The sequence below is a fragment of the Mastomys coucha genome, unplaced genomic scaffold, assembly GCF_008632895.1.
Source record: "Mastomys coucha isolate ucsf_1 unplaced genomic scaffold, UCSF_Mcou_1 pScaffold15, whole genome shotgun sequence".
Lineage (NCBI taxonomy): Eukaryota > Metazoa > Chordata > Mammalia > Rodentia > Muridae > Mastomys > Mastomys coucha.
The window spans coordinates 97819484-97834303 of record NW_022196897.1 but is presented as its reverse complement, the minus strand read 5'-3'; the positions used below and the strand labels follow the sequence as shown (position 1 = coordinate 97834303).

The window sequence follows — 14820 nt, the reverse complement described above, 5'->3', positions numbered from 1 at the left end:
AGGCAGTCTCAGAGGTGTCTCCTAGGTGATGCTAAGTCTTGTCAAGTTGACAATTAATGTTGACTATCACTTTGATTTTTTTATACTTTATTTCTATTACATTTTCCCTTTGATATATTATGTATGAAGTATCCTCAACTATACACTAAGTTATCTTCTTCTTGATAAGAATCCAAGAAATGTATTCCTATCTTTGTGTCCCTTTCTGCTCCTGGTGAAATAGCGCTGTGTGAGAACTCCATTCCCCCTTCTTTGGAGAACATGTGCTGTCCTGCTTACTGAGCCTGCCACTGTCACTATAAAAGTGTGGAGCAAGGCTGTCTAGTCTGAACTCATAGTTGTGTGCCATGTAACCTCCCTAGTGCTAATTCTGCATCTGAAAACATGAGTATTCTAATAATAACTGACATTCTAGGAAAAGAAACGAGTTCATATGTATAAACATTCTCAGAATATGGGCAACCTCAGAATATGAGAAGCATTTTTGCTGTTTCTGGATCTGAGACCCAGGAGCTTGTGGGACAAGGTACAGATACACTGTTGACTTGTAGAAGATACCGTGGATTAAAATGCAAAAGACAAACAAACTCCTTGAAGGACAAAGAAGAATGTTTGGAGTCCCAGATATCATAGTTGACTATGTCTTGGTGTTCACATTGTTTTCTAGAGTCTTCCAGACAGACAACAGAGTGGCCTCAGATCTGCTTCCCTGCCCATGTCATCCATGAGCTAGCAGCAGCTGCTGATTCCTCTCAGTGCGCTATGCATAATATCAGACCTTGTGCTATCTTCCTGTTATTGGTCTTCAGTGTTTTCAGGGGAAAAGGAGGCAAGAATAACTTTTTTTTTAACAAATTATTCTTGCCCTTTTGTCTCAGAAATAATAAAGTATAGGTGATATGAATGTAATGACCTTTGAAGAAAAAAAAAATGAGCACATAGTTTGAATACTAAAGTTCCAAGGATTTTACTAGTTAATTAGAGGCATTCTAAATAAATGAGATGTCCAGGCTGGGTATGAATTACAATAATTATTTTGTTTGTTTGTTATGCTAGAAGGGGTCTAGCTATTCTGGCTTCTTATTTCCTGGGATTTAAACAGCATTCTCTGACCTCTCTAAATCCATCCCATTAGTTAAGGTGATTAGATTGCTCCTTGTCCTTGTATCTCTAGTTGTATTATCTTTGTAAAGTAATTGGTTATTTTTTCCCATTACTGTGACAAGACACCTGATAAAGGCAAGTTAGGAGAGGAAGAATCTATTTTGTTCTTGGTTTAAGGATTCAGTCCATCATGGTGGGAAGGCAAGGCAGTGAGAGCAGCGCCTGTGGTGACAAGAGTGGGAGGCTGCTAAGCAGAGAGGAATGCTGGCATTCAGCTCGCTTCCTGTTTTTAACCCTTTTAGTTCAGCCCCGTGTCCTAGCTGATGGATGTTACCACCTGCATTCAGGGTAGGCCTTTTCTCCTCAGCTAAGTCTGTCTAGGAATGCCCTTGAGATAATGTCCTTAGGTGATTCTAAAGTTGACCAAACATCATAGCCATGCTACTAAATCTAGTCAAAGCTTAAGGTTGAGTATGGTGCTATCCACCCGTGATCGTAGCACCTAGGAGGATGAAGTAGGAGGATGGCCCTGAATTTGCGGCCATCTTGGATTGCATAATGAGTTCCAGACCAGATTGGACTACAGAGTGAGAGAGCCCATTAAGAAAAAAAAAAGTTACAATTATGTACCATGCCCACCACATCCCCAATTAATTCATGGTTTCAACTACACACAGTAAACTGCGATCCAAAAATATCAAGTAAAAGTTTAATAAATAAGCAGCATATAAATGTTAAATTTCATGTCACTTTTAGTAGTAGGGTGAAATCATATGCCATCCTATTATGTCCTATTTGGGATATGAATCACTCCTTTATCTAGTATACTCACACTGTATACTCTGCCCAACAGCTAGTCATCAGGCTCTCTCAGATATCACTTCCACTGGCAAGATAGCACAGTGCTCATATTCAAGTAATTCTTATTTAATTTAATAGTGGCATCCAACATGCAAGAGTACTAACATTGGAAATTCTACAATGCTAAAGAGAAGCCATAAGTGTCCAAGTGAAGGTGTGTCCATTCTTAATAAGGGAAGAAAAAAGAGACTGATAAGGTTTCTACGATCTACTGTAATAGCATCTTCCATCCACGAGATGGATGAGAAAAAAGAAATATGAGCTGACTTTATACACCTCAGCTTGCAAACATTAAAGCCACAGTGTGTAACAGGCAGTTAAAACAGAAAAGGCCATCAAATCCATGTATGTCTAAGAGAAAAGATAGTACATATATGTTTGGTTCGATCGATGTTTCTAAGATTCTCTGGGTGTCTTGGAATGTGTCCCCCACAAATAAGCGGGTCTATTGTGTAAGAAAATGACTGGGAGAAACAGAAGAAAGAAGCAAGTTTGCTGCCACCCTGCAGCTCTTTATGCAAAGAAGAAGATGTCAGTGTGTGACAAGCATGCACAGAATCCTCTGAACTATATCATTGTAACTATGGAAACTCATTTCATGCACAAGCCTTCAAATCATGACATGTATATGACCCTCACCCTGATAACTGTTAGGAAACTTCCATGCATTCCTGTGGCTGACCAGTCTGTTCTAGGATAGTTCCTTGCCCTTTCTATTTCTTGGTTCACTTCTAAGCCTGGGAATCCTAGTAGAAAAAAAATCCCTTCAGGCCTCATATAAACTCATATAAACATGGTCTTTTCAGAACTCCTGCATGTCTTATTGTGGCAACTGTTTAACCTTAAAGAGTAGCTCAGATCAGCTCAACTTCTGGAGGGGTGGGCACATCGGCCAAGGAGTGAGATTTAGCATTGGCCTTACAACCAGAGTTACCTTAAAACTCTCAGTATGGTGCTTGAGACAAGGTTCAACAGCTAAGACTACATGCTGCTCTTCCAGAGGACCTGGGTTTGAGTCACAGCACCCACATGGCATCTCATAACCACCTGTAACTCTAGTTCTAGGAGATATGATTTTTTTTTCTAGCCTCCATGGGCACTGGCATGCAAATGGTGCAGACATACATGCATATGTTTAAAATATGCATCAAATCCCAATATAAAGGACTACTGCCATTACATGGGAAGGCTGATTGTAGCAGGTCTTGGGAAAAAGTGCATTAGACACGAACCTTTAGTTAATGAATGTCTTCTCACCTGTAGGTACCTTTGGTGGTATTCAAAAGGGAGAAAGAAATTGCCAGGAAGCTGGAGTTTGATGGCCTATATATCACTGAACAGCCATCTGAAGATGATATCAAGGGGCAGTGGGACCGTTTGGTGATCAACACACCGTAAGTGCCCCTCATTCCTATAAAAGCAGCCACATCTGTGTCATCACCATGAGAAAATGGCATACTCTAATACCAGTCCATTCAGAGGTATGAGAATTGCAAGATAAAGTACTGTAGTGAGAATAAAACAATAGGAGTGAACGTATAAGCAAAGACAACCACGTTAAGACTTGTAGTTGTTCCAATCAAGATACACATGTCAGATATGGCCTTGATTCCAGGGGAAGAAACTCCTTCCTGATCAAAGATGATTCAGGAAACCGAGAGGCAGGTCTATAAAGGAACAACCAAACTAATCCCGTCTAACATGTGCAATAAAAACCCAACTTCTGTCCCTGCCCTGTGAGCCCTGTCCATCTCCTTATACAAGCATGAACAACAAAGGTAGTTTAAGTGCATTTTCTCATCTTTTACCATTCAGTTACAGACATTTTAGATAGCATTAAATAATCTAATAGTTTGAGAAGTGTTCTGTGTGGTTATCCAGGACATGTGAGTCTGGAACAATGTGATACAGTGTGAAATTGCCAGTAAAAAAGGGCAGTTGTTTCTAGAACTTACCTGAGACAATGAAATCAACGTACTACAGTGTTCCAAGAAGGAGATCAGCCAGTCCTGCTTATGTGTGAGCAGGGAAATTCATAAATAGAGCAACTGTTGTAAATGCTGATTTCTTTTTCACAGCAGAGGCATCATGGGATGGGGCAATTCTGTCATTAGCTTTACTCACTTAACCACATATCAGGCATAGATACCTTTTTTCTTCTTACAATTTAGTTTTAAATTAAATGATACATAATGTAATATCTACTTACTTTATGGAAGAGTGTTGTAATTCAACACATGTATGCAGTGTATATTATCAAATCAGGGTAACTGCCACTTCTATGTACTCAAATACTATCACTTCTGGTACCAAACCTTTCCATTTTCTCTAGCTATTTTGGATTGATAATTAGTTGTTGTAGGCTATTATTTATCCTATTGTGCTACATAGAATCATGGAGTCTTGGTGCCTATTATCCACTCTGAGTTCTCCTGTTTTATATTATGAGGCACACGTAACATAAGTACCTAGAAAAGAGGCATGTATGTTTTAATAGAGAGTAACAAAACACTAAGATTAAAAGTAGAACCTTGTCACAAGTGTGAAAGCCCTGTGTTACCCTCCCAGTCATGTCCCCCCCCAAACCCCAACTAACATATTCACTAATATCTATTAGTGGTTAATGATAGTAATCTTTAACTAGTTATTAGTGCTACTACTTATGGGCTCATTACCTTTCTTTAACTTACATTTTAGCCTGTTCCTTGTTCCCAAACATATTACTTTACTGTAAATATTCTGAACTCAGTGAATGTGGAGTTGTCATACTATGCTAAGTTATACTCTCGAGGACCTTTATTCATCATTATGTGTGTTTCTGACCCTCAGTAAAGTCACCTGTGTAGAAAAGTTGTCCTCCAAACTAACATTTTCCATGTAATTGAATCATATCTATCCATTTTCCTGACTGTAGATTTTTTCAGCTGATTGTGGTTCTCACTATGACAAACAGCACTTCCCTAAAATCCCTTTATCTGTGCACAAGTGAAAGAGCCTTCTCTCTGAAGGGAATTTGCTTGAGAGTAGGCTATGGAAAATACTAGTTTCAGTATACATTATAAACAGTGCTATAGAGAGTTGCCAACACTTGTTACTGTCATGTGGTTTTGGTGACAAGGATGGAATGGCATCTTGTTGTACATTCCCTAATAATTAAAGAGGCTAAGGATTTCAGCATATCCTTTAAGCATGTTTTCTGAAAGTCTGTTCTGTAGGCCATATTTTAAAGCATGTAATCAAATGAAAATGTAAGTGCTACCTTCAAGGAACTTCTTGACCTTAGCCCTAGTGAGGTTAGACATATTCTACTCCAGACAAAAATAGGACCAATAGACCAAGGTGTGTGCTCCTTATTACATGTTGGAGCATCTTCTGGGTATATGCTCGGGAACATTTATATATAAGAGAGAAGGAAGCTGATCATGAGGAGCCAATATATAATCCCAGCACTTAGAAACAGCTGGGACTGTCACTTTATGTTTGAAGCCAGCCTTGTTTATGTAGTTGAGTTCTATGTCAGCCAGGGCTATGTAATGAAACCCTACAAAACAAAAGCAAAAACCTGACAAAACAAAACAGGAGAGGGGAGGGGGAGGTATCAAGATGGCAGAAGAAAGATATTCTTGTAGATTCTAAATGTGGTGCATAAAAAAATAAAATCAAGTAGCAATGCATACAGAAAAGAGTAAAAATACTTTTCATCTTATAAATATGCCTATTAGCATTTCCACAATACCAGCATTTGTTTTTAATTGGCAATTAGATGATTAAGACAAATAAACAATTTTAACAGCAACCAAAACAAATCTGTGAGAAAACTTTTACCCTCAAGGCTGCCACTCCTTTGGATACAGGGCTTCAGTTCCTTATCATGAACTGGTGCTCTTTGTCGAATTGGAGCCTGCTGCATAACTCAAACCCACAGAGAATGACTCACGTAAAGAAAAACAGTGAGAACTCATACCACAAGGGCTGGTTCTGCTCCAGCCACAGCCTTATGGGAAACCCTCCCAGGGAGGCTCATTCCAGCTCATTCTGACTAGAAGCCACACATTTTAAACATTTTTGCTAGCATTCCAAAGGATGGCAGTTTTTTGTTTGTTTGTTTTCTTCTTTATTTTAATGAGAAGAAAAAAACTTGGAATAGAACCAGAAAAAAGTTCCAGGCAGAGAAACATGATGTCTCTGGGGAGGTTGGTCTATCATGGAACAAGATACCACCTCTAGAAGAGAAGAATCTGAGGCCTGGAAGGAAGTAGGTACCACAGGAGTACATGGGGAGAGAAAGTGGAGAAAACATGGGGTCAATAGAATCCCTCTATAAATTAACCAAAGTGCCTTCTGGTTGGGGAGCAGGGATGTAAGAGAGCTTGTTATGTATCTCTGGACAACCTACACTGCCCATCTCCCCAGGCACTATTAATCATGGGGTGGGAAGTAGGCATTCACTTCCTTCTGAATATTGTTTCTGTTGTATATTGTGATCCAGGAAATGGTCAAGAAACAGCTGGATTTGTGTCCCCAAAGGAACAGCAGCAGTGATTCAGGAGGCCCACTAGGCTGTGGTAGGGTCCGAGAGTGTGACCCCAGGGTAGCAGGGGCAGCAGGTGTGCCAAGCAGGATGGCTCTTCAAAACAGTCGACAGCTTATGTTTCCTGCTACCCTGACAGCATGCCTCCTTTTGAGACAGAAACTAGAGAGGCTTTCCAAGTGTCTCAGAGTTCATACAAAGCCATGGAACCGTAAGGCAGGAGGGAGCCCTGGGAGGACTCCGAACTTCAATCAAGGCTTGAAGTCTTCGGGGAGCAGGACAGAAACCTGAGATCACAGATCTGGACATTCAAACTGGGAAGTTTCTTGATGTGTTTGCCTTGAAGTTAGTAATTAAGAACCTGTCTTTTTCATCTTTGTTTTCAGATCTTTTCCTAATAACTACTGGGACAAGTTTGTGAAGAGAAAGGTATGCCTTGTCAGGGTGGGGGAGGGGTGATATCTATATCATCCATATACTACCATGAGTAAATATGCTGTCGGGCTTACAGTACCTGGAGGAGACTCCACCGTGGGAGGGTTTGCGAATGCAGGCTTTCTGCTTTGCTCTCAACACCATTGTCTTCAGCACCTGCACACAACCCTGAGCTGCTTTCTCCACATAAGGCTTTTCTTCTCTCCAAAGAAGTTTCCACTTCATTGTCATTATCTCTTTAGTTTTCTCTAGGGGTTGGTTACTTTTTTCTTTTCCTGCCAGTTTTGAATAGTCTCTTGTTTAACCCTTTGAAAAAGTTTACCAAGGCTCCCAAGACCTCAAAGCTAGAGAAGCGTTGGGTGCTGTGTCCAGCCACAGCCTAAGATCTCATTTCTCTGCTTTAGGTGATCAACAAGTATGGAGATCTCTATGGAGCAGAGCGCATCGCTGAACTCCTGGGTTTGGACAAAAATGCGCTTGACTTTAGCCCAGTAGAAGAGGCCAAAGCAGAGGCGGCATCTCTGGTGTCATGGTACAGATCTGAGGAGCTCAAGTCCGAGTGGCAAAGATAAATTCTTTGTTTCCCATTCCTCTCCAGTGAGCTAGAGGGGAAAGTACAAGCATGTCTTTTGTTTTCTTACAAATTAGGAGAGAACCGCTTTCAAGATTTCATGGGCAATCAATCCTTATGCCCCAAAGACTAAGGTTTTGGGGTACATGATTCAACCATCTGTGTCTCTGGAAAATCTATATAACTTGATAAAAAGTCAAAGCTGTGTTTATGTTGTTAACCTTAAGAAAACTCCCCCTTTATTAAACACTTAAACTAACACTGACATTTATAAGTTATGACATTGTTGTTCCTCTTTAGGCTAAGTTCCATCGACATGAAGTACCATATTTGGAAGCTAGGGGTGGTTTTCACTGACAACGTAAGTATAATACCAGAAAAAAACAAAAATAGAAACAAAAACAAAAACAAAAACCAAGGCCTTATACCCTGAGTCAGGGATCCCACTGGATGCCATGAGGAATAAGCGAGCCCTGAACTTTCTTGCCAGCTTCCCTGGGAAATCATGGATCAGGAGCCTGCGCAGTGCTGAGGGTCCCTTGTACAGTAGTGTAATATGAATGCATCTCAACTGGAAGACCTTGGGACAACTTAGAGAACCCCAGTACCTATGTACCCTTTTATTCATATTGTTTCCCCAAATGAGGGAAGGATAGTTAAATGAGTCCATCATATTATCAATGCCTGAAAAGTTTTGACAATTTTTCCCCATTTCTACAGTCCTTTCTCTACCTTGCCTGGTACACAACCATGTCTGTCCTGGGCCACTACAACAACTTCTTCTTTGCTGCCCATCTGTTGGATATTGCAATGGGCTTTAAGACCTTGAGGACGATCCTGTCATCTGTAACCCACAATGGCAAACAGGTATTGGGTTTGGACTGACTTGGAACAGAATGGATAGAAATGGGGGAAAAAAAAGGTAGTATGTTTATGTCAGGAAATTTATCATAGTGTGTAAAGCTTCTTTCTTGGCCAAACACTTGAACTAGTAACAGCTGGTTTTGTAAAACTATAGCCAAATGAAGATGGAACACTAAAGTTAGGACCACCTGGGAGAATCAGGATGTGCTGAGCAAAGTAATGGGTACCTTTTAAAGGCCTACCCCTTCCTCCAGGTCTCTAATTCACCTCCTGAAAGATGGTAAATACATGCATGTATAAATACACACACATGTATACACACACATATATTCACATACATACACACATACACACACACATATATACACACATACATATACACATACATACACATACACACACATATATACACACATACATATACACATACATACACATACACACACATATATACACACACATATATTCACATACATACACACACATATACACACATATGTCTCAGGTACTTCTGACATATATTCCTAATAATAAGTTAATAGGTATACTTTTTATATATATTTACACATAATATGGATACATACATACTGTGCACATCTACATGGCTAAACAAAGAATTGACTTGGGCCATATGTAGAAGACTGGATACAGCAATGACTATAGACACTAAAAAACCTCTAATGGATTCTCCATATCTGCAAATCCAAACTGCTCGGCGTTTTCTTCACTAACACAGTTAAGTATGTATGGGACATACTTCGTCATTCTTCCAAACCTCTGTATGGGACAGGAATACAAGAAAGTTAAAACATGTCAAGCTGCTGCCACACCTCAGGTATTGAGTCACATCTACCTTGTAAACTAGATGTTAATCTCAGAGAATGCAAGCTGAGAGGCTGTGTTGCCTCAAGACCACAGAGCTCATAGGTATGTGGCTGAGCTGAGTGGAGATCCCACAATCCTTTTGCTTTCCTTTGGTACGAAGCCCCAGTTCTCCCTCCTGTCTAAAGTGCTTCCTATGAGCTCTGTCCCCCAAGATCTGAGTAATATCATCCCTTAGGAGGCCAGCAATACATCTATTTTGGTGCTTACCTTAGCACGTGTGCCCACTTCCTCTTTTCCAGTTTCTTGAAGGCAAAATATCTGCACTGTTCATCTCCCCTCCAGCCTAGTATCTAGTCCTTGCTGGAATGGGCCCAGAGGCAGGTCTTTTGGACTCCTCATTCATGCTACTGAATTCTGGCCTCCTTATATAGCATGGAAGTAAACCTGTGCTGTTACACCACAGTGAGCCTAGGCAGAGATCTTGGCTTATCCGTTGTCATCTTTACAATACCTTCAAAAAACTCCAATAACTCAAAGCTGTGGTGATTGTGCGGTTTACTGCTGTAATGTAATACCACTGAGGGCTAACTACAAGTCTGAGAAAACTTCATGTTTTTTCAGTAGCAGCTTTAGAGTGGAAGCCTTGGAAAGGCTCTATAAGCACAATGGAGCTCTGCTCACAGAACCTTCGTGAGGACTCACAAGTACATCCGCACTTCACCTCTGTTCAAAACCATACTCCAGGCATTAGTGTGGTAGAGCTGCCTAACTCAGTACTAGACAGGTGACTTCAGGTTTATGACTTCAGGCTCTTGAGAATGTAAGTGTAATATGGAAGTGCTGATGAGTTAGTCTTTTCTGAGGTTTCTCTCCTTGTTCCATGCACAGCTATTCTCTGATTGCTATTACATACCACTGCATTCCTGTGTGCATATGTGTTTCACATCATCTGGCTCCTAATCTCCTCTTCTAGTGACATAATAAGATTGACCACACTTACTGCCTCATTCTAGCTTAACCTCTCTAAACACTGTCCCCAAATGGTCACATCCCGAGGTGCTAGTGGTTACAACTCCATACATACATAACAAGAGAGGATACAATTCAGCCCTGAACACTCTACCCATGAACTCTATTCTCCTGAGGATAGAACTCCACAGAGTTCTCTGTGGTCAACCTGTTTTCTACCAGCAGTCAGAGTACATCCCAGTCTCCCTTACTCCTGGAGGGGCCTGGGGCCTGAGACTGAGATTCCACTCCTCTGCATCTGTCTTCTCGCCCTCAGCTGGTTCTGACTGTTGGTCTCCTGGCTGTGGTTGTTTACCTCTATACTGTGGTGGCTTTCAACTTCTTCCGCAAGTTCTACAACAAAAGTGAAGATGATGATGAGCCAGACATGAAGTGTGACGACATGATGACGGTGAGCACACACCAGCCATGGTCACACAGCCGCTTTGGATGAGAGGAGCCATGAGGGTGCCTGGCAGAACAAACAGCTGTGGCATTGGGGCAGAATAGACTAGGTGTCGTCCATCCAGAAGAGGGAAGTGTCCTGGGGAGCTGGGAATGATGGGACTGGGTGTCATCACACAGTGGGAGTTATCGGGTACCAGCACTTCTCTCACTTTGGGGTGAGGATCAGAAAGAGTGTGAGTGAGCGCATCTAAATTTCATGGCAGAAAAGCTTTGGTTTTCATGTTTGAAAATTGGGAGCAAAGTTCCAAGGATCAGATCCTTATTTCAGCCATCTGCTGAAAACAGATACAGAAGGCTGAAGAACTTGGTACAGGAGGATAAGGGGTGTCTGTCAGATGAATGGGACCCGTTAGACCCTAGTGGGAAGAAAGGCACAGCTGGGAGCAACACACTGTAGGCATAGCAGCAACATCTTCTAGGGCTTATCATGGCCTAATTTCAGGGAAAGACACGAGGTATAGGTCTGTGAGCATTTCTCTATGAACAGGTAGTGCTTATTGGCTAAAACTCCCATTATGTTGTCTTGGGACAAGGACCCTCACAGGACAGCAATGCCATTCATTCATCAGATAACCAGTATAATTGGCAGCTGGTGTCAGGCTGCTCCTTGCTGTGCATTTGCTCTTTCTCTGAGCCTCCCAGCCTTCTGGTGAGGCAAAAGGATGAGGTTGCCTGGCTGGATGAGGCAGTGCTCAGATAGCACAGGCACATGTGCCAAAATCTAGTTCAGGTTCAGTGTGTTGAATGTTCCTTATCCAAAATTCTTAGGACCAGAAGTGCTTCCGATTGGGGTGGTAGTAGTATCTGTATATACTCTTATGTCTTAAGAGTAGGACTAAAGCATAAATGTGAAATTCATCTACTCCCTATATATTTTACACCCGAAGTCTGAGAGTAATTTTCCACAGTGTTTTTAGAATGCTTAAATTTTGTCCATGACTCATTACACAGTCAGGTGTTGAATTTTTCACCTGAGGGGTCATGACAGCATTTGACCAGTTTTACGTTTAAAGACACTCTGATTCCAGGTTAGGGACGTTCACCTCATTATTAAGATTCTACGAAAATCCTTGGCAAATACACATGGGATAGAGGAGAAATAAAAAGAGCCTAAAAACCAGGCTGGCACTCTTGAAATTCAACAAGGGAAAGCTGAGAGGTGGCATGTGCCATACCGGTCGGGCCTTAACACCCTTCTATTATATGCATTTCAATTCAAAGCACGTTTTCAAAAATGTAAGAATCTTTCCACTCTGGTAGACGGCAAGCTGGGTGCAGTGGACCACAGAGGCCAGCATCACTGAAGGCCCCTGCATCCAGTTCAGGGCTGTCATGGTTAGATCTGTAGTGTGTAGTGCACAAAATGAAGATGTTCCCAGAGAGCCATGCCACCTGTCACCTGAGCCGCAACTACCATCTTCCCTAGTGCTACCTCTTCCACATGTATGTGGGTGTACGAGCAGGTGGCGGCATTGGTGATGAAATTGAAGACCCCGCTGGTGACCCCTATGAAATGTATCGCATCGTTTTTGATATTACCTTCTTCTTCTTCGTCATTGTCATCTTGCTGGCCATCATTCAAGGTATGGTTGCCGATTAGAGTACACAGGAGCTGGACTGAACAAACCTAGTTTGCTTTGCTTTTCTACACCCATCAGGTGGTCCTTTTATAAAGGACTTTTTTTTCTAACTCATCTAACTTGTCACTTTAACTCCCTGAGCATTTTGTTGTCTGTGACACCTTGTATATACAGAGCTAAAGAGCCACCCAGACAATCCCAAGAAACTTGAGGACATGCGCAGAGTGCTCCTCACTTGAAATTATGTCTCTGTCCAGTCCCAGACATCCCCTGCGGCTTGCCCTTACCCTCCTCTTTGTTCTCTCAGGCAGTGAGCTATGGAAGCAGAAGAGAAAGGAGATGTAAAATTGACATGTTTTATTGTCTTTTAGAGCAGAGAGAAAGGTGCTGATATTTTAGTCAACAGCTTACTAGGAGCTAAAGAAGGAAAGATGATGATGGATTTAGTTTGAGTCATGCTGAGATGTGGTACTAATGTACCTCATCCTCAGAAGCAAGAGGAAAGAGTTAAGGGCATGGAGTTATCAGCACTGAAGCGCAGGAGAAGTAGTGAGAACCCGTTAACCAGGACCAAGCACCTGAAAGCGCAGCTCTTCCCCCCTTTAATTTTGCTTTAATTGGCTAGCGCAGCTTGATAATTCGCTGTTTTGACAAATCAGAATGGCCTCTGCCATTTCTCCCCTAAGATCATGGTGCAGATGAAGGTATGTCCTTTGTATTTAAACATCCAGGTCTTATTATTGATGCTTTTGGAGAGCTGAGGGACCAGCAGGAACAAGTTCGGGAAGACATGGAGGTACTGATCTTTCTACTTATTTCAACCCTAAACAGGTTTCTCAAACCATAACTAGGGCTCTTAATTAGGGTTGTCCCTAAGCAAACTACTAAAAGGTTTGCTTCCCAGGCCTGTCTCTCACTTCCTCTCCACCAACCTATCAGCCCTGGGCACTAACACCTTGTGAGCTACACCCTCCCATGCCGGCTACCTCTGTCTTATAACTGGAGGGAGGGAACGCTATTTTCAGCAGACACAAGTGGGACCATGAATAAATGTCTAGTAGCCCAAAGCATTAGACAGGAAAGTTTTCCATGTCCACAATTCAACTGTTAGCATTTTTCCTTGCGTACTAATGCCTTTCTCTTTAATAGACTAAATGCTTCATCTGTGGCATTGGCAATGACTACTTTGACACAACCCCTCATGGTTTTGAGACACATACACTGCAAGAGCACAACTTAGCCAATTATCTGTAAGTATTTTGAGTTAAAGATGTCATCTGTAGGGCGAAAACAAAAACTCTGTCACAAATTTCAGTCTGCTCATAGTATCTCCCCCTTTCTGTTTGGAAGAGATAGATATGATCATCAGTAAAGAAGCTGCAGGTGCCTGTATGAGCCACTGTTGTTCTGTGCATTGGGAACAACTGTCAACTGACCCATGCCTAGACCCCATTCCTCTCAATAGTGTGTTATCTCCAGCAATTTCTCTTTAAATCCTCAAGAATGTCCACTTTTACCACCTACTACTGACAGGCTCACTACCTCTACCTTTCCCCTTTCTGTCTGTGAACGTCTTCCTAAAAGGCTTTCCCCCACCACAGCACAATACTGGGTTCTATCAAGGAAGGGCAGTCAGATCCATGCTGATGAGCTGACCTTTCTCTTCCAGCATTTTGTTGAGGTCTCTCTCTTTAGGACAGAATAGGCTGAACCCTGGAAAGATGGTGTGTGTTTGTTCGTTTTTTAATAAATAACATTCTTTCCCTAGCACCATGAGCATTTATCAGTTATTTCTCCCTAAGAGGGCTCTCAGTCAAGATACACAAGTTAAGCTCACAAGCCCTATGGCAGGCTACAACATTTCCCTTCCCTAAAGGGCATGAGACTTGTTCTTCTAGAAACCATCTCTGAAGTTGTAGACTATGAACTGAGAGTACAGCCTCCTGGGATGCTTTGTGTCAGACAGACTCAAATCTTTGATACAGATAATTTAGTGCAAGTGAAACCACACTGCCCTTCCCCAGTTTCCCACAATGAAAAACAAAGCGAAACTTCTGGAAGGCACGAAAGTAGATACTGTTCACATTTTGTTCACATTTTTCCTGACTCATTCTTGATGTGTGATTTCAAACCTGACTTACTGATAATCTTATGGTAAAGGGTTGGGCTGTTTTTGTTTGTTTGTTTGTTTTTATGGTAAAATACCTTGCAATTGGGTTTAGGTCTTTGGTCCTTACTAAGGCTCTGCCCTCGTTGGCTTGGAGATAAGCATCTTTCACTCTGAGATGCTTCCTGGTTCTTAAAGGCATCTTAGTTTTCAAACCCTGTTTCCAGTTTATCTTAGTAAACAATGTTAGTTTGGGTGAGAAGTACATTGGGCTGAAGAGATATCTCAGCTGTTAAGGCACTTGTTGCTCTTGCAGAGGACCCAGGGCTCAGTTTTCAGCCCCCACAGGCACTCACAACTGCCTATAACTTTAGTGCCAGATCTGATGTTCTCTTCTGGACTCTACTGGCACTTGTATGCACGCATAAATAATTTTTTGTTTGGTTTCTTCTCTCTCTCTTCCCCC

The 14820-nt window shown here is 41.8% G+C and overlaps 1 protein-coding gene across 8 annotated transcripts in view; it reads left to right on the top strand.

Moving 5' to 3' along the window:
* The window catches only part of Ryr3 (ryanodine receptor 3), a 538051-nt gene that overhangs the window by 521217 nt on the left and 2014 nt on the right, over window positions 1–14820 (top strand). For all 8 annotated transcript variants that reach the window (XM_031371354.1, XM_031371356.1, XM_031371353.1 and 5 more), the window contains 9 exons: window positions 3229–3359; window positions 6883–6925; window positions 7336–7463; window positions 7803–7863; window positions 8223–8369; window positions 10477–10611; window positions 12094–12250; window positions 12979–13043; window positions 13397–13497. In XM_031371354.1, the coding sequence (XP_031227214.1) occupies window positions 3229–3359; window positions 6883–6925; window positions 7336–7463; window positions 7803–7863; window positions 8223–8369; window positions 10477–10611; window positions 12094–12250; window positions 12979–13043; window positions 13397–13497 (968 nt within the window). The remainder of the gene's footprint in view (window positions 1–3228; window positions 3360–6882; window positions 6926–7335; window positions 7464–7802; window positions 7864–8222; window positions 8370–10476; window positions 10612–12093; window positions 12251–12978; window positions 13044–13396; window positions 13498–14820) is intronic.